General features: G+C 59.1%; 2 protein-coding genes across 4 annotated transcripts in view; one reads left to right on the top strand and one right to left on the bottom strand.

Moving 5' to 3' along the window:
• Window positions 1–176: 176 nt before the first annotated feature.
• THRA (thyroid hormone receptor alpha) lies at window positions 177–23,344 on the bottom strand. Its single transcript, XM_028519300.2, has 9 exons — window positions 23,154–23,344; window positions 12,610–12,954; window positions 10,122–10,189; window positions 9,535–9,635; window positions 6,902–7,049; window positions 6,057–6,262; window positions 4,946–5,092; window positions 4,084–4,342; window positions 177–3,529 (listed from the first exon to the last, which is right to left on the bottom strand). The coding sequence occupies exons 2-9, from the start codon at window positions 12,660–12,662 to the stop codon at window positions 3,279–3,281; spliced, it is 1,233 nt and encodes a 410-aa protein (XP_028375101.1). The 5' UTR covers window positions 12,663–12,954; window positions 23,154–23,344; the 3' UTR covers window positions 177–3,278.
• Window positions 22,666–24,763, top strand: part of MED24 (mediator complex subunit 24) — a 30,814-nt gene continuing 28,716 nt past the window's right edge. Inside the window, exon 1 of one of the 3 annotated variants that reach the window (XM_036034417.1) lies at window positions 22,666–22,779. The gene's annotated coding sequence lies outside the window, so the exon portion shown is untranslated. Of the gene's footprint in view, window positions 22,780–22,821; window positions 23,114–24,763 lie in introns of those variants that run through there. The other 2 variants (XM_036034415.1, XM_028519295.2) reach the window with 2 other exon arrangements.

The raw sequence follows: 24,763 nt of genomic DNA, 5'->3' as shown, positions 1-24,763 counted from the left end.
AATATTGCCAGGGCTGGGGGCGCACCTCTCCATCTGGTCAGTGTGGGGGCTGGATACTCTGCCAGCAGATGGGAGGGCACAGGGAAACAGCACGCAAGTCTAAGGGGGGTGCCCAAGGGGGTTATTTTCATCATATATTTATTACATAAATATATAGTAAAATAGACGAGCAACAATTACCATAAAAATATCTTTCTTTAAAATCCTGACCCAAAACACAACGGGATGAAAAATCGCACATAACAGACATACTGATTGTCAACGTGGGGCGGGAGTAGGAGCCCCCCAAGTCACTCCTGCTGGCCCCGCCCCCGGGGAAGGGACCTACCTCCTTCCCTGTTTCTGGCCACAACCCCCCTCCCCCCACCCCAGCACCAGCTTCTCATACATTCAGTAGCGCCTCCAGGGAAGTGTCCCCCTCCCCCACCCAGGAGTTCCCAGGGCAGGAATTACTGTCCCCCTCATGGACGGTGTCTGTGTCACATGCCCTGCCCTCTCCCAGCCCTGTAGACCCGCAACTAGGAGAAGGGGTAGGGGCTCCTCCACCCCCACCCTCCCCAAGTCTAAGCAGGGAGGAGGCTGGATGAGGTATGTGTGTTATGAGTGATAGGACGGGGAATACTGAGATGGAGAGGTGGGTGGTGGGGGCGGGGTAGTGGTCATGGCTCTGGCACCCCCTTGTCCTGGCCTGGACCCCTCGTCCTATTCTCAGCAGCCCCTCCTCCCACCAATACTGCACCTGCTGCCCCACCCTGCCTGCCCTAGTGCCCCGGGCCAATACTGGGGGAGACATGCTAAGCACCCACATCAAGGGCATCCCCCTCATTAGCACCAATGGCCCCCAGGAGAGGGCCCTGTCCCCGACTTCCAAAGCAGGGACTGGGACAGCTGCCTCTCTAGAGCAGGTTCATGGCATTCCTGAGTCCCCCCCAGCTCCTCCCCCACCACGTGTACTCGCTCACACATTCACGCAGAGAAATGCACACACACACCCCACATCACTGAGAGTGAGGGGGAGGGGTCAGGGGAGGAGTAGGGAATCACAGCTCATATGATTGGGGAGGGGTATGGGGATTCCAAGTGCCTGTAAGAGGCCGAGCCTCTTCAAGGCCTTTTCTCCACCATGTCCATGGCTGAGAACGGGGGGTTGAGGGGTACAGGTGGGGCTGGAAGGATGGAGGAGACAAAAGACAGGTCAGGAATTCCACTGGGCCCCCAGGGATAGGAAGAGGGTACAAGAGGGCTTGCCCGTAGGACAGGAGGAATACAGGAATCAGAGCCCCAGGAGAGAAAGAGGGAGAGACGAAGACAGCATGTGCGGCCCACCTGCCCAAGGGGGCGGGGCGGGCACACGCACAGGTGACAGTGGATGCTCTTCCAGGCCCTCCCCTCCGTGGGAACACCTGAACGGCAGGGAAAGGACGGGCCCTGACGGGCAGCACGGCGTTGCCTGCATGTGTGTGTCGGGGGACGTGGCAGGCTGAGGGTCCAGGTGGGATGGCAGGTTCCCCACTGCTTAAGACATGTTTGCCCCAATAGTGCAAAGCGCAGGAAGCCCTGGCACCCCTCCCCCCGCCCCATTCCCCATGGCTTCCGGGGGCATCTATGTCCACCCATCCATCCCTGCCGACGTACAGCCCTGAGCCCAGGGCCCTCTGGTCTGCTCTGTCCCTCCCCACCCTCCCCTTCCCCACCCACGGGAGAGCTACCTCTTCCGTCCCTCTCCCATGCAGAGAGGGTGATAGCCAAAGGGAGGAGGAGGAAGGCAGCCACCCAAATGCAGACCAACAGACCACTCCTCACCAGGAAGGTGGGAGGTGGCTCAAGCCAAAGTCCCTGAATTAGAGAAAAGAAGAGGGGAAAGGGCTCCCAGGGGCAGAGGGGCGGCTAGCCTAAAGAGCTTCAAAGAAAAAAAAAAGGAGGAGCACCAACCGCCCCCTGCCCCGGAGCCCCAACTAAGTGCTATTAATCTAAGCGCCCCGTTCCTTGGTGCCTGCCTGCCCGCCCAGAGTCTGGGTTAGTGCGTGGACGTGGGAGTGGGAGTGGGAAAGGAGGAGGGCAGAGGTTAGAGAGAGCCCAGGAGACACATGGGAGACAGAGTCCTAAGGGGGCGGAGGCTCTGGGAGAAGCTCAAGCACACCCCCTCCTCGCCCCTGGTGCAGCAGCATCTGGATTGTAGCTAATACTGCAGGATGTGAGGGGGGCGGGAGCTCGAGCCACAGTTTTTCCTGTGTGGGTGCCAAGGTGTGGAAGGAGTCGGGCGGTGGTGTGGGGACAGGGAGAGGCCCCTGGGGCTGGGCACTTGAACGGGGAGCTGTGCAGGCAGCAGGGCAGGCTGGTGAGGGGCCAGCTGGCATCCAGCGTGAGAGGTAGATGGAACTCAGCGGGCACGAGTGGCAGAGAGCAGAGGGAGCACTGGGGTGGGGGTGCCAAAGGGGCACGGAGGGAGGGGCAAGGCAAGGTGGGGTGGCCAGGACCCTGTTGTGTGAACTCACAGCTCTGATCGGCAGCCCTACCCTTAGGGACCTTGTACGGGGGTGCAGGGGCAGTTCTCTCTGATTGGGGGTGAGGAGGGGCAGCTCTCAAAGTGCATGGGGGTGGTAGGGGGGTCCTCCCCTCTGGCCAGCCTCAGTTAATAACTTAATATTATCTCTCTCTCTCTCTATCAATCGCTCGCTCTCTCTTTTTTTCTTTTTCTCTCTGTCTAGTTTTTCTTCATTTATCTTCTCCCCTTGCCTGGTTTTCAAAGTGCAGTTAGAATGACTATAATTTTTAACCTCCGGGTAGGAGCCAAGCCAAGCCCTTCTTTGCACCCAGGCATCTGGGGAAGCAGAGAGGCCCTTAGCCCGTAGCCTGAAGGGGGGATCGAGGCCCAGGAACTGGACAGGGGACTCTCGTGTGTGTGTGTAGGGGGTGGGGTGAGGGTATTTCTCCCCACCTCGCACTCCTGTCCCCTACAGTCAGGATGGCTTGTCCCCTCTTAGTTCTCCCTCCTTTCCCCTACCTTCTCAGGGGACGGGGTCCCGGGCACTGCCGGACACGGTCCCTCCCAGCCTCCCACACTGTCCTTTTCATAGCGAGTTCATTTGTTTGCCCTGTCCCAGGGCTGGAGGCTCTGAGGAGGGACGGGAGAGTGCGGGCGTGTGTGGGAGCTGAATCTATCCGAGGACGAGAGGAAGGAGAGAAGAGGTGTGGGGGTCTCCCTCAGCCCCCAGCTCTGCCCCTTCTCTCCAGGCTCCTCCCCACCAGCTCCGCACACCCTCTGGCCGTCTGAGGCTTTAGACTTCCTGATCCTCAAAGACCTCGAGGAAGAGTGGGGGGAAGAGTTCGGTGGGGCACTCGACTTTCATGTGGAGGAAGCGGCTGGCGTGGCAGGCCCCGATCATGCGGAGGTCAGTCACCTTCATCAGCAGCTTGGGCCAGAAGTGCGGAATGTTGTGTTTGCGGTGGTTGACGTAGTGCTCGAACGCCAGCAGGTACGCCTCCTGACTCTTCTCGATCTTGTCCACGCACAGCAGGCCCGAGCGGTCTGCGGGACGGGGCAGGCGCGAGGGTTAGCGGGTCGTGGGAGACAGGGGAGAGAGGAGGGGCGGCGCGTGGGGGAACACGCATCGTGGGGGCACGTGTAGGAGGAATAATGCCACGGCAGTGGGAGGAAGGTGAGGGCAGGAGGGATAAGCAAAGACGATAGAGGGACAGGGAGGTGAGAAGAGAGAAAACTCTGAGACAGGAGGGGACTGGGGGCAGAGAGAAGGGTTGGTGGCCAGAGAGGCGGGGTGGGGATGAGTGTAGAGAGGGGACAGAAGGGGACAGGGCGAGGGGGGACAGGGCAAAGACAGGAAAAGAGCAGGAGAGGGATCCGGGGACAGCGGATGGGGCTGGGAAGCATAATGGTGTGTGTGTGTGTGTGTGTGTGTGTGTGTGTGAGTGACAGAGCAGGGGACAGGGGGTGGGCCCAGATGACAGAGATGGCCTGGATGACAGCGGCAAGCTTGTGGGACACAGAGGTGGGCTTGGGGGTGGGGGCAGACAGGGACTAGGATTAAGGAAGGAGAACAGCCCTCCCAGCCAACCAGCAAGTACCTGTTGACATTAGCAGCACAGCCTGCAGTAGAGCCACTTCTGTGTCATCCAGGTTAAAGGCAGAGAGCGACTTGCCCAATTCAAAGATGGCGTCGGAGACTACGCCCAGGCCGCCATTCTTGAGCTGCTCCCGCTTGACGGCCATCTCCCCGCTCAGCGTCAGGGTGTCGCTCTCGGGGTCATAGCGGACGGCAGCCCGCAGGGACATGATCTCCATGCAGCACCCCTTCAGGAGGATGATCTGGTCTTCACAAGGCAGCTGTGGAGCGCAGGGCCACAGGAGCACTCAGCAGGCCCCTCCCTGAGGGCGTCCCCTGTGGGTGGCCCCTGGGAGAGCTGAGGCGCCCAATGGCCTGGGCCAGTAACATGCACACTCTGAAGAGCTAACCTTGCGTCGGGCCACAGGCGTGCCCTATTTCATGAAATCTCGTAGTTCTCCTATCTTTCCCTCCATCCCTACTGCAGATGAGGAAACCGAGACACAAGGGAGTTGGTGACACAGCCAAGGTCATGCAGTTGGTATGGCAGCCTGTCCCCAGTTAGTGCTCTTTAAGACGAGAGCTTCCAGGCTGCCCAGAGCTGGGTGGACGTGTAGACTTGTGGGGGGAGAGGGGCTGGGAGGGCCTGGGAGGCGCCGCGGAGACCGGGCCCTGGCAGCCTGCTGCTTCCTTAGGGGCCAGGTAGCTCAGAGTGAGTGTGTGAGTGTGTGAGTGTGTGTGCTGGGCGTGTGTTGACCTAAAGGACTTGCTCTGTGCTCTGAGTAGCTCAGATGAGGACGTGCCAGGGCTGAGTGACCGGGGGGCACAGGTCCCGGTTTCCCTCCGGTGTCATCACTATGGCTCCCCGCCCACCTGCCACTCACCTCGGAGAACATGGGCAGTTTTTTGGCAAAGTCCACCACACGAGTGATGGCCGGGGTGATGATCTTGGTAAACTCGCTGAAGGCCTCTAGGTCCACCTTGTCTCCGTCCGGCATGGAGACGATGGGTGACTGGCCAATGTCGTCCGGCTAGAGGGGCAGACGGAGGTCAGCCGGGGCTGCAGACCCCTTTTGATCTCTGAGGGTCCCTGCCCACCAGGGGGAGCTCCAAGGCAGCTTGGGGAAGAGTGGCCACTGGCACCTGAGACTGCTAAGTCCCAGGCCTAAGGCTTCTCTGTCACCTCCGGGCAGAGAACAGCCCAGAGCCAGAGCCCCGAGCCTGCTAATCTAACAACGATCATAACGGCAACAGCAGTAATGTCATGATAATAGAAGCTGTATTTATTGAGTACTCACTACGTGGCCAGGCCTGAGGTTACAAGCTTTACATATATTATCTCATTTAATCCTCATCACAACCCTGTAAGATATTATAATTATCTTCATCTCACAGGTGAGGAAACGAAGGCATAGGGCGGCTAACTAACAAGCCCCAGGCCACGGGACTAGTGAGTTACAGAACCAGGCAGTCTGATTCCTGACCGCTACACGCACAGCTGCTTGGTATCAGAGCCCGTGTGCTTAACAGCACCTGATTCCCACCCACTGGCACACCCCACCGGTGTCCTGCCTCCCCCCACTGCACGCAACCACCTGTCCATCACCCCTCAAGCTGACCATTCACCTGGCACTCACTCGGTTTTGCCAGGGCCTATATAATGCCCGGCACCCAGAATACTGTTACATGACTGTGTACCAGCCCCCCCACCCCAGTCACCGTGTACAGGGAAAAGAGGAGAGGTCACCCCGGCAGGAAATCCAGTGAGGAAGGCAAGTCCCTGTCCTCATGTAGCTTCCAATCAAATGGAGTAGGCAGGACCCAGACAGCAGGGACACATGTACAGGTGTATAAATCAAAACCACCAAGGTGTGGGGAGTATCAGCTTTGGGTTAGACTAAACTAAGAGGGCTTCCCGGAGGAGGCAAGACTCTGAGCTCGCTCACCTCTCCCTGGCACCCGGCTGCCGCTCACCCCCACCCCCTCCCCCCTTACCAGGAATTTCCGCCTCTGCTTCCAGTGGCTGCCCTGGGCATTTGTGCTGCGATGGGCCTCCGTGGCAACATGGATCAGATCCCACTCTTCGGGAGTGGGCTCTGGTCGCTGCTGCAGCGATCGAATCATCTCTTCCTTCCGCCGCCGCTCCCGGTTCTGCTCGATCAGCTTGCGCTTGGCCACCCGCTTTGAGTCATCTAGAACCACTGTCAACAGCAGGAGGACACGTGCCCATCGCACGGCACCCTGCACAACCCTCTCAGAAACTACTCTTCCCACAGTGCATGTCGGGGAAGCTGAGTGCCGGTGGGTGCTGAGCGACTTCCGAGTCGCCTAGCAGCCGGGGGCCGCAACCTGCACCACGCTAATCACTGGGATACCGACTCCACTTTGGGCCGATCCAGAGGCAGAGCAGGTTCTGGTCTAAAGGGTTATGGTGACAGCAGTTACTAGAAGACCCCGCTACCCAGTCCATAGGCAATAAAAGGTGTCCTCTCACCCAGAAGTGGGGTACCCCCTTTGGTAGTCAGGAACATGGTGCTAGGGTGGGGTGCTCAGGACTTCCTTCTACCCAACAATCCCCTGAGGCCTGGAGTGGTGAAAGGCGGGTAAGCACTGGGGCTCACGTGCGGAACCCAGAGAGGAACCCTTTGCTTCCTTTCCCCAGGGATGAGGGCACCAGGGACCAAGACCCTGGACATTCATTCTGCCATCAGCCTGACCTGCACTGTCACTCTGCCCTGTGGGCCCTGAGGGTACCCTGGAGGGGAGCTGCCACATCTGAACTCGCCCCCAACCCAGCCACCTGGCCAGACACTCCCAACACACACCCCCCTCCCCCTTACAGTCCATGGCCATGCCCACGGAGATGCACTTCTTAAAGCGGCACAGCTGGCACTGGTTGCGGGTGATCTTATCGATGACACAGCAGCTGTCATATTTGCAGGAGTAGGTGGGATGCAGGTTCTTCTGAATTGTGCGGCGAAAGAAGCCCTGGGGTGGGGGGAGAGGGAGCGTGTTGAGATCGTGACCTCCCCTTCCTGACCTCCCCGTGCAGCTCACTGGGGGTGGGGGGCTGGCGAGGGAGCCTGGATGCTCCGGCCCCAGCAGGCCCAGGGCCACTGGGCTCTGCCAGGATCTAGGAGGGCCTTAGGAACACACGCCCTCAGCTCCCCCCGCTGCTAAGGGGTGGGGGTGCATGGCTGGGGGTGGTGGCAGAGGCGGGGAGGATGAGTGAAGTTTGGAGACCGGGGCCTGGGATGGGGAGGGGTCCTGTGAAGCCTGAGGAATGGCAGCAGCGCAAGTCCGGTTGGTACCTGATTTCCATCTTGCTAAATGACTCTGAAGCCACACTGACCCACAACCACCATTCCCATACATGCTGCCTGTCACCCAAGCAGGTGGAGTTTATGAAATGAGGTGGAGTGGGGTGGGGTGTCAAAAAGTCAAAATGAGGCATTGTGTATGAATTCTAGTAGCTCTGAAACAAAATTTGCGGTTCCGTATATCACATTGAATGCTCACCATGTGCCAGGAGTGTAAAAGCCTTTCCCTTGAGGCGTCAGCACACGCCACACTCGTGCACACCCCGTGGGGCAGGGGGCTGTCCCTGTCTCCGTTTTGCTGACTGGAAAACTCAAGCTTGGAGAGATGTAGCAATTTGTCCAATTGGCTTAATTTGCTTCAATTGCCCAAATGGCTAAGTGGGCGTCAGAGCCAGAGCGGGTCCTGAGGTATGAGACACCAAGGTCTGAGCGCTCAGATCCTGGGGCGCACTAAAATCACCTGGGGTGCTTGCTGGAAGTACAGACTCCTGGGCCTACGACATCGGACTCTCCAGGGGTGGGGTCAGGCCTCTCTGCCCCTTTGGGGCGCCCCTCTGGAACTCAGAGGCCCTCAAGGGTGAAGCTTCCTGGCCTATGCTAGCTGCCTGTATGGCTTCCGGGGACCCTGCTGGGGGACTCTAAATCCCCAGTGGTCTTGGTTTGGTTGACACCAAGAAAGAAAAGAACTGGAAGTCTTTACATGTATATGTTTCAGAGGGGAGAGAGGGAGAGAGAGAGAAACATCACTTTGTTGTTCCACTTCTCTATGCTTTCATTGGTTGTTTCTGGTATGTGCTCTCCCTGGGCACTGAACCCACAACCTTGGTGTATCTAGATAACGCTCTAACCAACAGAGCTACTTGGCCAGGGCCCCTTAAACATATTTTTAAATATTTCTGTTTCTTGGAAAGTTACATTGGCAGGAGGTGATGATCCCAGAAAAACCACACAAGTTGAAATATCCAAAGTGAAACCTAGTTAAGCACCCCCAAGTCTAAAATCTTGTCCCCTCTGCTGAGGGAGACCCTGCCATCCTCTTCCTCCCTGGGCCCCCCCAGGTACTCCACCCCCCACCCTGCACTGGTTCTCACCCTTTCGGGTGCAGTGGAAGCAACCGGGGAGGGAACTTGTCCCTGGGCAGACCCCTGGGCTCCACCGCAGAAGGTTCTGCTGGGGCTGGGGGGAGGCCTGGGGATCTGCATTTAACTGGGGCTGCAGGAGATCCGTGAACCGCATTTTGAAAACCACTGACCCTGGTTTCAGCTGACGTCTGTCTCACCAGTGGGCCTTGAGCAGTGTGAGAACAGAACACACACTACACCCCTCACGCCTAACACACTGGGGGGTGGGGTGACAGCTGACATTGACTGGGTGCTCCTTCTGTGTCTGTCATTGTTTTACTTCTTGTGTTTTTAGTAAAGTATTTTTGTTATTAATTTTAGAGAGAAAGAGAGAGAGAGGGAAACATCGATTTGTTGTTCCACTTATTTGTGCATTCATTGGTTGCTTCTTTCTTTTTCGTTTGTTTCAAACATTTTTAAAGATTTTATTTATCTATTTTCAGAGAGAGGGGAAGGGAGGGAGAGAGGGAGAGAAATATCAATTTGTTATTGCCTCTCACACGCCCCCAACTGGGTACCTGGCCTAAAACCCAGGCCTGTGCCCTGACAGGGAATCGAACCTATAACCTTTCAGTTCTCAGACCGGCACTTAGTCTATTGAACCACACACCAGCCAGGGAAATTGGTTGATTCTTGTATGTGCCCTGACTGGGGATTGAACCCGGAACCTTGGTGTGTCCGGGATGACTCTCTAACCAACTGAGCTACCTGGCCAGGACTATCACTGTTTTAAATAGTCTGTGTGAATGATTTCACTTAATTCTCCCAACAACTCTATGAGGCAGGTAGCATGATTATCCCCATTTTATACATGAAGAAACCAAGGCTCAGAGATATTAGCCATCTTACCTAAAAGGGGCAGAGCAGGGATTATGAATGAACGAATGAATGAATGGATGAGAAGAGAAATGGTGATGTAACAGGTGGGCTTTAGGTTACATGTGTACAGAGCCATCTGCTGTGCTGGGCCTTAACACGAGTGAGATGGGGGCTCAGGTGGTGGGGGAGGGGCAGGAGCTGGCTGGTCCATACCTTGCAGCCCTCACAAGTGATGCAGCGGTAGTGATACCCGGTTGCCTTGTCCCCACACACGACACACTGCTCGTCTTTGTCCAGGTAACTAGGGATATACCCTGGGAGGGAGGAAGGGAGGCAGGCAGGCAGGCATGGCTTGGGCTCCCGGCAGAGAGGCTTCTACACTCTCTGAAGCCCCCAACTTGTCCTTCCTGGCCCACCCCCTAGCCCAGCTTCCCCACAGGGTAGAATCCTAGAGACACATGAGAGGTTATCTTGTCCATCCCCTTCCCTAAGAACATGGAAGAGCAAATGCCAGCAGCTCAGCCCTTTAGCTCAGGCCCTGATTCTGGGGCGGGGGTGGGGGTCTCAAGCAAGGGGGCTGTGGGAGCAGGGAAGAGGCCCTTTCTGACCTAATCCTCCTTCAAGGCTGGGCCATGCCCATGTCACCCGTCTCACCTGCAGCCAAGTCCATCCCAAGCCCTCTAGGAGGCTCTTCCTGTCCGACACAGGAGCTGCTGGTACACGCCCAGGCCCCGGGAGAGCCATGGTCTGGTTTGGTAGGGCTCAGGGCAGGGAGGAAGGGCACAGGTAGCCAGGCTCACCTGACATGCTGGTTTTCAGGGAACATTGGCCGTTCTTTCTTTTTCGCTTTCCATCTGGTGACCTGGCACTGGATGGGGGCAAAGTGGGCAGAATCACAGAGCCGTCTCTGAGCAGGCCCCTTCTCACCCAACCCACAGGCTCACACAAGCCCCCGGGCCTGACTCTCTGCATCTCACGTCCTCATTCTACCTCCCACCCCCAGGTCAGCTGACAACACTAAGAAGGGTCCAGCTATCTAGAAGTTTCAGAGAGAGAGAGATACGGGGCTTGGCTGGGGCACAGGCATGTTCTAGGGCCCCAACACACACCCCAAGCATTACAAAACCTTAAACACCCATCATGTACAAGATAGCCACATAGTCAAGCCTTCAGTACATGATACATGCAGAAAGAACCTTCAGGACATGCTTCAAGCAGCAGAACCTTTAGAACACGTACATGTATGTGTAACACATGCCCACTGCATATGAAGCTATGCAGCCTTCAGTATCCACCCAAGCATGGTAAATAAGCATCAGGATGTACATATCCATGCAACTTCCAGGGCCTTCTTGAATGTGTGATACGACCTCTAGGATGTGCCCATGTGTTTGTTACACAACCCTCTGGACAGACACCTAGTAACACCACCCCCTCCCCCCAGGAAACATGTTGCTTAATTTCCAGGTGATACATTCATGCTAAATAACCACAGCGACGGAAAATACATAGCGCCTTGCAGCTAGAACCCAGAGCCAAGGACACAGCAATAGGAAAGGACTTCCAGAGCCACCCTGCCCACCGTATCCATTTAACAGAGCAGCAAACAGAGGTCCCACTTGTGCCTGCTGACGCTGCACTGAAATAAGGGCCAGGACAGGATACGGAGCCCCCCCATGCAAGAGACCAGCAACCCATAGCCACTGCACATACGTGTCGCCAGCCTCTCCACATACATGTTACATAACCTCGGCACACACAGGTTACGTAAGCCGTCCACATGCATGCACGGATTGTATAACCTCCCACACCCATCCTGCGCGTGGCATGTTGCAGGGCCCCTCCCCTGATGCAGCTCCCAACATACTGACACAGTGACCTTGGCCAGGGACACAGTCAAAGACAGCTCTGTGTCCCACACCCCCTAGGGGATACCCCTGTATGATTTCTGTGACATTTGGAAAGTCAGACCTCCCTCCCTCCTCCAGGAGGGGAGGGCGTGGGGGAACTCTGGGCCACCTAGGCCCCAGCTGAGCTGTCGGTCTTCAGCAATTATTAGATTTACAGCTTCTGGGTGCAGTCCCAAGGACAGCCACAAGGTGGCGCAGGGACATGGGGGAGGGGAGGGTGACTGGGAGGGGCGGCAGCTCTTGGGGGACCCGGAACCAGGATTCCAGCCTTTCTCTGGTTAGAAGCAGACTCTTCCAGATTCACAGAAGTCTGGGCAAGGAGGTACAGAAGCTGTCAGGTAGAGCTATACAGTGACACCCAGTCTTCTTTTTCAGTCCACCGCCCCCCCCTCGCCCCCGGAATGAGGAGGCTTTGGGAAAGGGAAACTCCAGGTGTTCTGGCCACTGCCAGCCCCATCCACTTCCTCCACCCCTCCGGAGACCCAGTCTTGGGCCCCAGGGCTTTGCCTGGCCAGGCCTCTGGCCTCCTGGCTCAGGATCTGGTCTCCTAGGCAACGGCCACTCTGCTCCCCAGAACACTCCATCCCCCACCCTCTCCCTGGCCATAGACACAGGCTGTACCCAGCTCCAGGGGCACCACGCCAACTGGCACAAAGTCCCATGCCACTTGGAGTTAGTGGGAGAGGCAGAGACCCTCTGGGCTCGACTGTAATGCAGATCACGGGTAGCCCATTCCTAGCGGCGTGTGTAGGGCTGATGCCTCCTCCACGTGTGAGCAAAATCTGTAGTTGGCATGCCTTCTGCTTCCTGGGAGGAGCCCCACGGCAGTGCCCGCCCTTGCCCACGAACAAGGAAGAGCTTGTGGGGCTCCCAAAAGGTTCCAAATATAAGCATGGGCCTCGACAGACAGTTACTGGTGCATGTGACAGGACAGTTCAAGGCTAGCCCTGCCCAGCCGTGTCACATGCACCAGGGCTGTGGACTACACACTAGGGGTCAGATGTGTGAACCGGTCAGCAGAGACAGGGGGCAACTGGCAAGACTGTTAGCATTTCACAAGCTCAGGCGAGGGAGGCTGAGGGGACACTGGGGGCATTTGAGACTGCCCAATACCGTCAAGCGAGGGGCCCCACACCTGCTTCGTGTCACTTCTCTGCCCTGGATGACTCCCCCACTACAGAATGGCTATCTGTCCATCCAGGTGCCTACTCCTCTGTCACAGGTGAACACAACCTCTTCTCCTGGGCGAAGGCAGGCAGCAGGCTTGCCGGCCTTGCACCCACTCCCCCAAAGGCCCAAGCTCAGCTCTCTCCTGCCCAGCCAGGTGCCCGTGCCTGCCGCCCAGGAGTCGACACGACCTTGTTGCCGGACCCATTACCTGTTCTCCTCTGGGTCTGACCCACACTCCACCTTGCTTGGCTTCTGTTCCATTCACTTCAATTCCATCCAGGATGCCCTCCAGCACGCCAAGAGACTGGGGTGGGCACACTGGCCCCCCCGGCACACCCACAGGCCGCCCACCCCCCGCCACCCAGGCCTAGGGCACAGCACCCATGGTGCCTGCCTCAGCACGTGGCCTTTCACACCATGCCCTGCGCCCCCAAGGGGGGTGGGCGGTGAGACGGGCCGGGGAGTGGCAGGTGGTAGTACTGGGGGGAACGCTGCGGGGGAGTCCTGGGCTGGAGGGGGAGTAGCTTCAGAGTCTTGTCCTGTCCAGAGGTCCCTGCAAAGAGAGCAGACAGGCAGCGATAAGGTGGCAGCATTGTGGGGTGGGTGGGCAGGAGTCCTCTGGTGGCAACTTGGAGCTCATAACAAGATGGTGGTGGGCACGGAGGGCGGGCGCGGGGACAGAACCAGGCTAAGCCCTCAGATCCACAGGTTTTAGCGGGCAAAACTGGAGATCCGTGTCCTAAGCCCCAGACACGGAAATGGACGGAGGGAAAGAATGAGGTCATCCATGCACCACGTCTAAGTCCTGACATTTAATGAAGTATCTGCCCCTTGACAAGTGTCTGTTAAACACTCGCGATTGTTACGGCCCATCCGGCCAAGTTTTCATGAAACTCACCCACCACAGGGCAAGGGGGGACCACAGATGAGCGATTTTTAGCCCAGGCCTGGGAGGCACTCGTGCAGGAAGGGCGGGGTGTGGGCATGGAGGCAGGGGTCACGAACACCCACCGAGCGCCCTGATGGAGGGAGACACCGAGACCTCAGGGAGCGGACCGCCCCTGCTGCCGGCCGAGTTCTGGCTCTCCGTCCCCAGCCTCCCAAGGGCTCCTCAGCTGTCCCTAGAACGTCCCAAATCCCACTTCCCAGGCTGGGGACCAGACGTCTCAGTTGGCTTAGCTGAGCTGCCACCCTCCAGGACAGCAAGGGGAAGGGGAAAGCAAATGAATCCACCTTAACCGAAGAGGTAATAGTGCCCCCTGAAGTGAACTTCGCAGGTGAGGACACTGAGGCTCAGAAGGCTTCGTCGCTTGCTCAGGCTCACAAAGCCAGTGAGCAGGTGGCGCAGGGACTAAAACCTCGCAGCCTGGCTTGAAGGCGAGCCTCATCCCACCCTCTGGGGTCTGGGGTGGGGGGTGCCAACCGGAGCCCACCATTCCCTCCACACCGCTCCTCTGACCACGGGCTCCAGATCTGAAGCTTACTCTCTGAACCACAGGCAGGTGTGGGCGTGCTGGGGAGGGGGGCGCCAAAGGGTGCAGCTCCCAACACACAACTTGTGTGGAGTGGCTGCTGCACCGGAGACCTCGCCCCTGGGCCCCCACCGGGCCCCCAGAGAGCTGATAAGGAGCAGGGTGGGAGGGGCGTGGTGAGATAAGGGAGGCCACTGGGCAGGGCAGGGCAGTGGGATGGGGCCTCCTCACTCAGGTGAGCCCCCAGCGTAGGGAGTGTGGCCGGAGGGCAGAAGGGCGGCCCATTCTGCCTCTGATACCCCCACAGACCAGGACTAGGCACTGGGGGCCAGACAGGAGACTGGTGGGGGGTGTGAGCGGGGAGCTTTAGCCCAGAGAGCCGTCAAGAAAGTAGGTCAAGTTTTTCTTGGCTTGTGGAGAAATTCCTGTTATAAATTTATAATGGCGTAGCCAGCCTGAAGGGGTGGAGGTGGGGGAGAAGGAAGAGTGGGTGGGGATGCCCAGGGCCTGGGCAGTGGGGCCTGCCGCTCTCAGCCAGAGCAGTGCGGGGTGGGGGGCCGGGGCAGTTGAGAGGCCGGGCTGGACAATAGAGGGCTATTTTCTGTGGCCCGTTTCCACTTCTGCCCGTGCCCAGCAAGGCCTCCTTGGGTCTGTCTGTCTGTATCTGAATGTCTCTCTCTCTCTCTCTCTGGGTGTCTCCCCATCTCCCCCCCAGGCTGTGCCTCGGTGCTTGGCACACCCTGGCTGCGGTGCTGCCCCCGCCTGTCTCCTGCCCACCTGGCACGCTGCCACCACTTGTTTACAGAGGCTGGAAAAATCCACTCGCCAGCAGGAGGCCCGAGTGCCCCTGGGGAGGGGAGGAGACAGGCACAGGAGTGGGCATGCTGAGAGAGGGGCAGCCCTGGGGAGCAGTCCCTGGGGGCAGGCACAGAGGGCCGGGATGTGTGTGAATGGGTGTCAGCAGCTGGGGGCCAGGCCAGGCGTGGGACACCAGCAACAACAGCCACATGCCACGGGCAATTCCTGTCCCAGGCCATAGCTCTGGGGGACCCCCTCCTCTCTCCTCCCTGCTGCTGCCAGTTGCTACAGGGCACACCTGGGGCAGTGCCAACCTAAGCCACCATATTTATTTTCCCTTCCCCCCTCCCCAGCCCAGCCTCAACTCCAAATGTGTCTGGGCACCGCCAAGGGCTTGCACGTGCCCGCTGTGGGAGGGGAAGGCTCCCTCTCCACCCCGTCTCTGTGCTGAGCTGAGTGGTGCCCTGGTGCCTGTTGGTGCAGCCCAGGCTACACTGGCAGTGGGACCCTGGCAGTGGGCAGAGGAGAAAGGCACTGGCCTCACTGCTTAGGGCAGCTTTGCCTGGCCCCTAGCAAGAAGGTGGAACCCCTGGGAATTCCTTGTCAGCTCCCCAGGGACACTGAGATGACACAGGGCAAGCAGAGGGCCAGCGTTTGGGGAGGCACGTGCCATGTGAGCCTGTGTTAGCTGTGGGCAGGGAAAGGTCAGCAGGGAAGGGGGCGTGGGGCAGGGATACCCACGCTGAAGGGCAGCCCCTCTCCCCTCCTCCTGGAGTCCTGCTCAATTCCTCCCCCTGCTCCTTCCTTGCACATTCCCTGCAGAGGCGAGGCTCAGCCCCAAGGAGGTGGAGCGGGTGGAGCTATGGGGTTCTGAGACGAGGCTGGACAGTCGTCCTGGACAGTCGGACAGCGAGACCCACCTGTCAGCTGGCCTGGCCACCCACTCCCTCTTTGTCAGATAAGCGCTGCCGGGTGGCAGTGTGGGCAAGGTGCCCGCGGAGGGGAAGCATTTCATTAAGCTTAAGTGCTTCTGCAACGGGGGGACAGAGACGAGCACCCGGTGCGGCATCCGCAGGCGTCACGCCAGCTCCCCACTGCCAGACGCGCCCGCTCCGCACGCAGTCCTGCGGACCCACGGGACTTTCCCGAGGGACTCCTGGGGCTGCCAGACCCCTCTGACCCCGGGACCCGGCCCCCAAGTCCAGGCACACTGTTCTCCTGGGTGTTTGCTCTTCCCCTCGGCCCCACCTGTCTAGGGCCCCTAAACTTTGTCCTTAATGCTCTAGAGGAAGCCCAGCCCTCCTCCTTGCCAACCACAGAGGGAAAGGCACACTCACAGAGAGGGGGCCCAGAAAAGGGGAGAAAAGGGGGGCAGGCAGGGGTAAAAGAGATTCTGGGGGAAGATGGGAGGAAAGATGAGGAGGGGTAGGAACAAAGAGCTGGGAAGGGATGGGGTAGCGCAGGGGCTGCCTGTGAAGTCTAAGGGGAGGAAGAGAGGCGGCGAGGAGCTGGGGCGGGGGATGGGGACGGAGGGATGGGGGAGAGAAGGGCGAGGCAGAGAGAAGGACAGATATGGGGAGGAGGAGAGAAAAATGGAGGGGGAGACAAAGAAAGAAAAGAAAGGTAACAAAGAAAAATGGGTGGGGGGGTTACTTCATGCCCTGCCTAAGTCCCACCCCACGGAGGCTGGGGGAGGGGGTAGTAGAACTGGTTTCCACGGTGACAGCTGGTTCTTGGTGGCCTGGCATGTGGGCTATTAATAGTGCTGTGGGTAGGTTCACACCTCCCTCTCCCCTTCCCCTTTGCCTACCGCTAGGGTGGGGGGAGATACCCCCCCCCCCGCCCCATTCCCAAGGATCTGGCATGGATGCCCTGATCCCACACCCTGGGAGCCGGCCGAGGAGGGTGATGCAAAGGGGCCCAGGTGGCTGCTGCAGCCCAAACATACACACGAGCATGCACAGGCAAACCCAGGCATCTGTGTGCAGACGCTGCTGCTGGTGCCAGCATGGGCTCCCGCGGGCAGCCACAGGCACCGACAGCCCCTGGGAGTCTGGCGAGGGTGGAGGCTGCAGCAGCCACACAAGCCCCCACAGTGAGGGGCAGATGCCTCTCAGGGCTGGGACCTTTTTTCCTCTTCCCCAACCCCCCTTTCTGTTCTCAGGTATGGCCTGAGCAGGACCGCCCCACCCAACTCGCTGTTATCCCAGTGCCAGGAAAGAGAGAAGGCGGGAAGGAAGGTACTGGCTGGCAGGTGTGAGATGGCAGAGGAGTACGCAGACACAGGCACCAGCTTGGCAAGAGGGAGGGGGGTGGGAGGGAGGCCGCTCTCCTTGGTGGGCTCTCTCTGGGCACCCATGAGATGGGGTTCTGCAGCGTAAGGGCGGTGACCCTAAAGTCTGATCTCCAAGCCACTGTGGGACCCTGGAGGCCCGAGAATGGGAGATGGGGGTGGGGGGGATATTGGATCAACAAAGGATCCTCTGCCCCCAAAGAACAGAACAGGAAACTCCCCCCTGGAGGTCAGAGGCAGAAGGACATAAACAGCAGCCTTGACTTGGGCCACATGCCCAGTGTGAACAACAAAGACCATGCTTCCCCCTAACACCACCTCACCCACCTGCCGCTCTCCTCACCCTCCTCCCGCCCACCCTGGCCGGCTCCAGGCAGGCGTCAAGGTGGTTGCCCGGGACTAGAGGTCACCCCCATGCCCGGCTCCTTCCCTGCCAACCCGCAGAACGTCGTGTCCCCTGACCCAATTCCCCGGAGGACTGGAGGTGGGAAATCCAAGTAGCCCGGAGAGCAGAGCTAGGAGCACCCCCAGCTGGGCACGGCACATTCTCCCCACCCTCCCCCCGGCGGCCAGGGGTAATCGGAGCTGGGTGCTGGGGCAGCTGAAGGCTGGAGGCATGAATGTCACGGGGCCGAGGCGTTCACTGCAGATGGTATCTGGGCACAGGGCTTGGGGTCCTCTCTGCCCCACTCCCCTCTTCCGAGGAGAGAGGAAGAGGCCACAGAGAGGAATTGTCCCTAAGCCCTGGGGAGCACCGCCCAGGAAGGAAGGAAATGGTGGAAGGGAAAGGCAGGGATGTTCTTCTCTCAGGCACCCCAGGGAGGTGGAAGCTAGCCCCCACTGAGGGCGGGAGGGAGGGCGGGAGGGAGGGAGAGGGTAAGGAGGGAGAGAGGGGGAAAGAGAAGGGGGTAGAGAGAGGAGGAGAGCAAAGGAAGGAATGGGGCGAGAGATTAAAAAGTGTGTGTGTGTGTGTGTGTGTGTGTGCATGCGCACGCGAGCCCGCCTGCAGTTGAGTCTCTGGCACACACACGGACACGTGCAGACACACACACTCACCCCGCATGCGCAGAACGGCAGGCTCCGAGTACCGTTCCACAGATATTCAGAGCCCTCCTCGGCCCACACATGCACACAACATGCACACATGGGTGTGCGCACAACACACCCACTCCCTGATGTGTACAAAAAATGCCAATAGCCACCCAAGCCTCCTCCCGTTCCCCTTTCCCCGCCCACGCGCCCGGGTGAAAGAGAAAATGAAACAGGCAGCTAGGGCTCCCTCAGCCCAGAGCTCATCTCTCCCCTGTGGGAGAGGAGGAGGAAGAGGGGGTGGGTTGGGGGCTTGGTCCAGTCATGCTGCACTTTGCCACTTCTGGAGGGTGTGGCTGAGACTTTGGCCCTAATCTTTAACTCCAGTCCCTGGTCCCCAGGCTCAGTGTTCACCCCCAATGTGGGGGAGCAACGGTAGCATTTTCTGGGGACCACTAAGTTTCCACCTTGCTCTCCTTGTGTACCCAGAGCACTTCTGACCCCTCCCTCTGGACCGCCTCACACAAAAGTACGCAAAAGTGAGGTCTCCTTTGGCAGCCCTGCCTCAGCCTGCCAGGGAGGACAGCAGCACCATAGGCCTGAACACCATATGCTCTCCAGCACACACCAGCCCCAGATGCCTCTGTGAGGGACCCAGAGCTGTCTCTAGTCCCAGCGGCATGTGTATGCCCACCCTGGAGTGTGCCTAGCCCTGAGTGGAGAGAAGCCACAGGCATTGCTGACCACACCAGGAAGCAACCCAGATTGGACACAGGTGCCACTCCACGGTGCACTATTCACCCAAAGTCTGGGTGAGGTGGGCATCACGGCCCCCAAACGACTAAAGCTCGGGCCCAAAGTCAGCAACTGATGAGTGGCAGACACCCAGCCGCCAGCTCCCAGTCGGTGCTCTTTCTACTGTGATCACGCTTGCCTCTCCCCCAAGATCTAGAAAAGCCCCCCAAGGTCCTTTGCAGCCAGGAGAACTAGAGTTGAGATGGGCTCCCCAGTGGCCATCCACAGGGCATCCCCCCATTGTCCTTGTTACACCTCGAAGGGGAGGAGCTAAACAAAAGGGGTTTGTAGGAGAGAGGAATCTGATCACCAGCTTCACGGAGGGAAAAGGCAACCCAGGACAGACCATGGATCTCGAGCCACCACACCTACCACACTGATTGTTACTCAGCGCCACCACCCTTCACACTGATGTCCCCTCCATGCAGAGGTGGGGGATCCGGGGGGGTCTGTCGGCCAGGGTTGGGCCCTGGTTGACTGGTCAGTGGTGCAGCCGGGTAGCTGGGTTGCTGGCTCGCCAGGAGGGAGGAAGGGTGCTACACTCTCCAAGTAAGAAGGGTTAGGGAGGCAAGCCTGCTTTCCTTGTTATTACCCATGCCTGTGCTCCCAGTGTTCAGACTTGTCCCAACAGAGACGCAGTGATGCCCAAACATCCACGCATGTGCCCCTGACTGGGGAGGTGTGTCCCAGGCTGAAATGCCAAGGACTCCCTTTAAGAAGCAGCTAAAAGCTGAGGTTTGGAGGAGCTGCGGGTTGCAAAAACTTGTCAAGAAGAACATGGTGACGTAAAGGCTGAGGGGTCTAGAGATCAGGGACCCGTGATGCCCACCCCCACCCCCCCACACCATTCCTGTGGCTGCGGTGTCTAGGAGCTCCAGTTCTCCACCAAGCTCCCCGGGGGCCCCGGACCCACAGTCTTCCTCGCTGGGACAGCCAGCACACACAGAGCTTGTCAGGCACCGGCACTTTTTAAAGCATTTTATATATTCTCATCCTCTGACCCTCACAAAGCTGAATGAGATATTGTATTATCATCTCCAATTTACAGACAATACGAGAGAGAGGTTAAACTGCTTGCCTAAGGTCACGCAAACAGCAAGTGGCATTTCTAGGATTCAAACCCAGGAGACCTGGCTCCAGAAAAAGCCTATGCTCTTAACCTGCTAGAGGAATGACACCTTGGTCTTTCGGCCAGTGATGCGTTCCCTGTGACCTAGCCTCAGTTTCCCCTTCTGTAGCAGCCCACGGATTCTCCATAATGTCATCACTATCAGGTCTTCCTCACCCAAACAGGCCGCAGCCAGAGGGGAGCAAGGCAGACATGCCCGGTGTCCCCTGTTCGGGGACACTCTCTGGAAGAGGTGCACATTCTGCCGCCCTGGGCTGGAGACCACACTCGTGGGAGAGGGCCTCACCCAGCCCTGCGCGTAGTCAGGGCAGCTGTACCCTCCGAAACAGGCTGGGCAACGAGGACACAGCTGTTGGGCATCTCTCAGGGGTGTGGAGAATGGCCACTGTGGGTCCTGCCAACTCCAGACACTGCCCATGGGGCCGAGTCTCTTCCAGTGCAGGAGCCTGGTGGGAAGCTCCTCACTGGCATGGCTGGAGCTCGGTTGCTATGACGAGCACACCCAGGGCTTCCACCTCTCTGGCTAAGCCTGCCAGCCTGAGAGGTCAGCATGGGTGCTAGGTGACCCCCTTCCCTACCCCTCATCCCCAGCCCCCAAACTCTCTGGTCCGCAGCTGCAGCATTAAGGAAATGCAGGATGTCCTGAGCGGCCAGCTGAGCCCCCCGCCCCCCACCTCAACCTCTCCATGACCCCAGAGGCAGGGCAGGCAGGGACTGAGGGGCGGGGTTTGAGTATTAACAACCGGAAAACTATGAAGAACATCACTGCCAGTTCCCAGCTCTGAGAAAGGAGGTTGTGGCAGAAACAGACAAGAACAGGGGTAGACAGACGGGGGGTAGTGACAGGGTGAGAGTTAAGAGTCTGGCAGAGAAACAAGGAGAGCGAATCAGACACAGCAAGACCGAGCAACAGAGAGGCAGCGTTAGAGAGAAATTCCAAGTCAAAAATACACATCACTCACCCAGACACTCACCAGCATGCAGCCTCCCAAGGAAAGCTTCCAAGTTTAGACAGGAGGGCAGAGGTGGAAAAAGGGGCCAGACTCAGGGTGAGAGGCAGGAACTCAGCTGAGGGTGAGTGAACTGCCCCAGGAAAGGCCCAGACAAAGGATCCCAGCAGGGGCAGCTCGATTCCCGCCTCCCATTTGCTTTGAGGGTGGGGATAGAGACCCTACACCCCCCTTCCCCCAGCAGCCAGGATAATCCCAGCTGCTGGAAGTTACCGGACACACTGCTTCAGGCCCAAGACTCGGCCCTCTGGAACCCCCCTGCCCCTACTCTCTTTGCTCTAGTTTCCATGAAAAAAAAAAAAAAAAAGCTGAGCCTTAAGGAAGAAGATAGAAGGAAGCTTAAGGGAAAAGGGCCACGACTGTGTGTGCATGTAGGGGTGTGCCTGACTGCACAGCTGTAGTGTGTGTATGTGTGTGTGTGTGTGTGTGTGTGGGGCTGTCTAGACACAGCTGTTGGTGTGGACCTGAGCCTTCTGCACCTGAGTCCCTGGGACTGTGTGCAAATGAGTGCACCTGTGTCTGGAGTTCCCACAGTCAATCAATGAACAAACAAGTATTTGCAGAGCACTTCCTGTGCGAGGCTCTGGGTGGGATCCAGAGCTCTTGGAGCGATTCTGCCAGGTCTCAAGCTCGCCATCCAGTAGGGTGGCATGAGAAGCCACAGACCTAGACTGTTATCAGGAATGCACGCCTGGCACCACCACGCAGGAAAGTCTTTTCACGCAAACACACTGGCTCTTCCTGGGAGCAGGGTTTTTGTCGCAGACAGAACCTCAGCGATCCACAGTAGGAGTCTGAAAAAATACTTGTTGCTAAGCCGTGTGTACCTGTGTCCAAGTACAACCGAGTTTGTGTTTGACGGAGGGACGGCGACCGTCACCACGGGCAGGTGACGATGCCTGTGTGACCGGGCTCCTGTGAGCACGTGTGTGCCTGTGAGTGACAGAGTCTTTTGTAATGTGCGGCTCTGTGCAACTGCCCTGTGTTGTTCATGCCTGCGTGCGATAGTGACTTTCTCTGTGTGGGGACGGCAACTCCTCCTTGCCCCCGTGTGTGGCAGCATCTCCGTGTGGCCCTGTTCGTGGGTATGTGCGTGGGTCAGTCTCCCGTGGGTGTGTCCCACCCCCTGAGCTCCCCAGTGCAGCAGCAGCCTGCCTCTCCCCTTGTCCCCGTGTGGGTGTGTCCAGCGGCTCCTGTCCTTGAGTCTGCCTGGGTGTCCCTGGCTGTGCATGTGGCTGTCTGTGTGGGTATTAGCTTGGTGTCTGCATGTCACATTTGCTTTTCCCCTCATCTTGGACAACAGCCCCGTTCATTCCTTCCCCCTCCTGGGGCCAGAGCCATCATTGAAGAGTGGGTTCCCATCCCCCCAGCTTTCTTTCTGGGACCTCCACCCTGGAAACGGTGGCTCTCTCCACTGCCCCTATCATTCCCCCATTCCCAGGCCTTTCTTTCACACTGGACAAGGGAGGGCCCCAGGCAGAGAAGGGGCACCAGAGGAGACACGTTGCAAGGGGAGGGAAAAAAGGGGGGCACGCACAACACAGGTCCATTCCTCCCTCTCCTCCAGCCACCCCAGCTTGCAACCGTCCTAATCATCTAGGGACCCTCAAATACACTCCCCCCACCCCCAGCCACGTTTTTGCAATTAGGAGTGTTGCAACCAGAGAGCCATGCTCAATTGGGGAGGCGGGTGAAGTTGGGGGGGGGGACTTCCCGCTCCCGGGGCCCGTGCAAGCACGCTCCCCACCCTACTCACACTGCCCTCCGCAGCTGGAGGCAGCTTTGCAAAGGCCACTCGGCCTCGGCCTCGGAGGCTAGGGGTGGGGGCAGGGGGGCAGGCCTCCAGCGCACCGTAAGTAAACAAACCGCGGCACGGCGGGCGGGGGCGCTCGGGCGGCGGGCAGCGGGGCCGGGCCCGGGAATGCGCAGCAGACCGGCCGGACAGAGGCCAGGCGGGCCCTCGAGGGGGAGGCCCGGACGCCATCTCCGCTGGCAAACCCCGGGGCCCACCGACCTCCTAGCAACACCTCCCTTCCCAAGGGCGTAAGTTGCAAGCTCCTGGGCTGTGACAGGGTCGCCGGGGCGTCGGGGCAGGCAGAAGCTGACGGCGGGTACCCCCACGGGCGCCCCCAGACCGCCGGGGAGCTGGCGAGAGAGCCCCACGGCTTTGCATAATCAATCGCAAGGTATTTGCATATTAATGCCCCCTCGCTCCCTCCCCCTTACCTCGGCGTGGTGCGCTGGACCGGGCTGGGCAGCTACGCGGGGTCTCAGCGCCCCGTGCGGGGGCCGTCCATGGGGGGCCGGTGGGGCCCGGGCCGCCCGCCTCCTGCGCCCGGGTGTGAGTGCGAGTGAGCGCGGGGGGGGGTGGGGGGCGAGTGTGGCGGCCCCGCGGCTCCTCCGGCAGAGGCGGCGGCCGCTCTTGGCTCCTCCCTTCCCCGCCCCGCTCCGGCTGGGGCTCTCGCTCGGCGCGCCCGGCCGGCTCGCGGCTGCTCCCTGCAGGCCGCCTCGCCGCCGCCGGCCCGCGGCCCCCTCTCCCCACCGCGCCCCGGGACCCGGGCCAGCCGGCCGCCCGGCCGCCCCTCGCCGCCCCCGCCCCTATCCCGCTCGGACTCGCCCTCCCCACTCCGGGCGTCTCAAGCCGGAGTGGAACTTGGTGACATATTTTCAAAGAAATGTCATTTACAAAATAGTCTTTGCTTGCTGAAAGAATGGGAGGTTTGGGGGGTTGCATTGTGGGGATGGAAGTGGGAGTATCGCCTTATTAAGGAGCGGGAAAGATTAAGTACCAAACCCTTGGATGTTCAGAGTTGGTCTCCGCATTCGGTCCCTCTGTGCCAGCAGCTCACTGTGTGACCTTGAGCGAATCACCCCCGCTCTCGGGGGGCAGAGGTTCCCCGACCTGAAAAGGCGAGGGTTGGGCAGGTGACCTCTGAGGTCATTTTAACTGCGATCACCTTATGTTTTTTAATCCTTTTGGAGTTTTATTTCCCATTATTTCCTTTCCCCTCTCATTACTAAGGTCCGCTGCCTCCCCTTTCAAACGTCTCCTTCTTCCAGTATAGGCTTTCTATTCACTGTCACCAGCCATTTCCTCAACGAGCTGGTCCCCCTTGCTGAGCTGGGGAGGGGGCAAGGCTGGCCCTGTACCCCCAACGCTCAGCTTCACAGAAGTGGTATTTCCTCCTGTGCTTGCCCCTACCGAGGTCCAAATGGTACCAGGGCCAACCTAAGGACGAGGGCGGATGGCACAAAAATGGACCCCCTTCCCCACCAGCGGACGCCTGCACCGCCTGGCCACATCGTCCATGCACACACACACACACACCTGCATTCGTGGACATAAATCCACCCCGGTGACGCCAGAGCCCCTTTCATCTCGGGATCTCCCAGCACCAGGCAGAGCCCTAATTACCCCGGCACCCCCTCTGGCCCCACCGGTTCCCCTGATGTCATTAGCCCAGTTTTACCAGCGGGGACCACAGCCTTCCCACGGCTTTCTGGGCGGGGCACTATCTCCACAGTCAACCCTCGGAGGTGTGTGTGTGTATGTGTGTGTGTGTGTGTGTGTGTGTGTGTCAAGGAGAGCTGTTGTGCTGATCTCCCAGTTTACCCTGGAAAGAAATCACTTGCTCGCTGTGGGGTTCTGACCGACAGCCTGAGCTGGGCAGTCCCGGCTCGTCTCAGTCTCAGCCCCGCCACGGCATCCTCAGCTCTGCTGCAGCCACGGCTCTTACAGGGGGCTCTGGGGTCTGCAATGCATGGGGGAGGGGAGGACACCTCTCTCGGGGCCCACTGGGGCCACGGGGATGAGGAGGGCAGCTGGGATGAAGCCC

The sequence above is a fragment of the Phyllostomus discolor genome, chromosome 8, assembly GCF_004126475.2.
Source record: "Phyllostomus discolor isolate MPI-MPIP mPhyDis1 chromosome 8, mPhyDis1.pri.v3, whole genome shotgun sequence".
Lineage (NCBI taxonomy): Eukaryota > Metazoa > Chordata > Mammalia > Chiroptera > Phyllostomidae > Phyllostomus > Phyllostomus discolor.
This window is presented reverse-complemented; position numbering and strand designations above follow the sequence as displayed.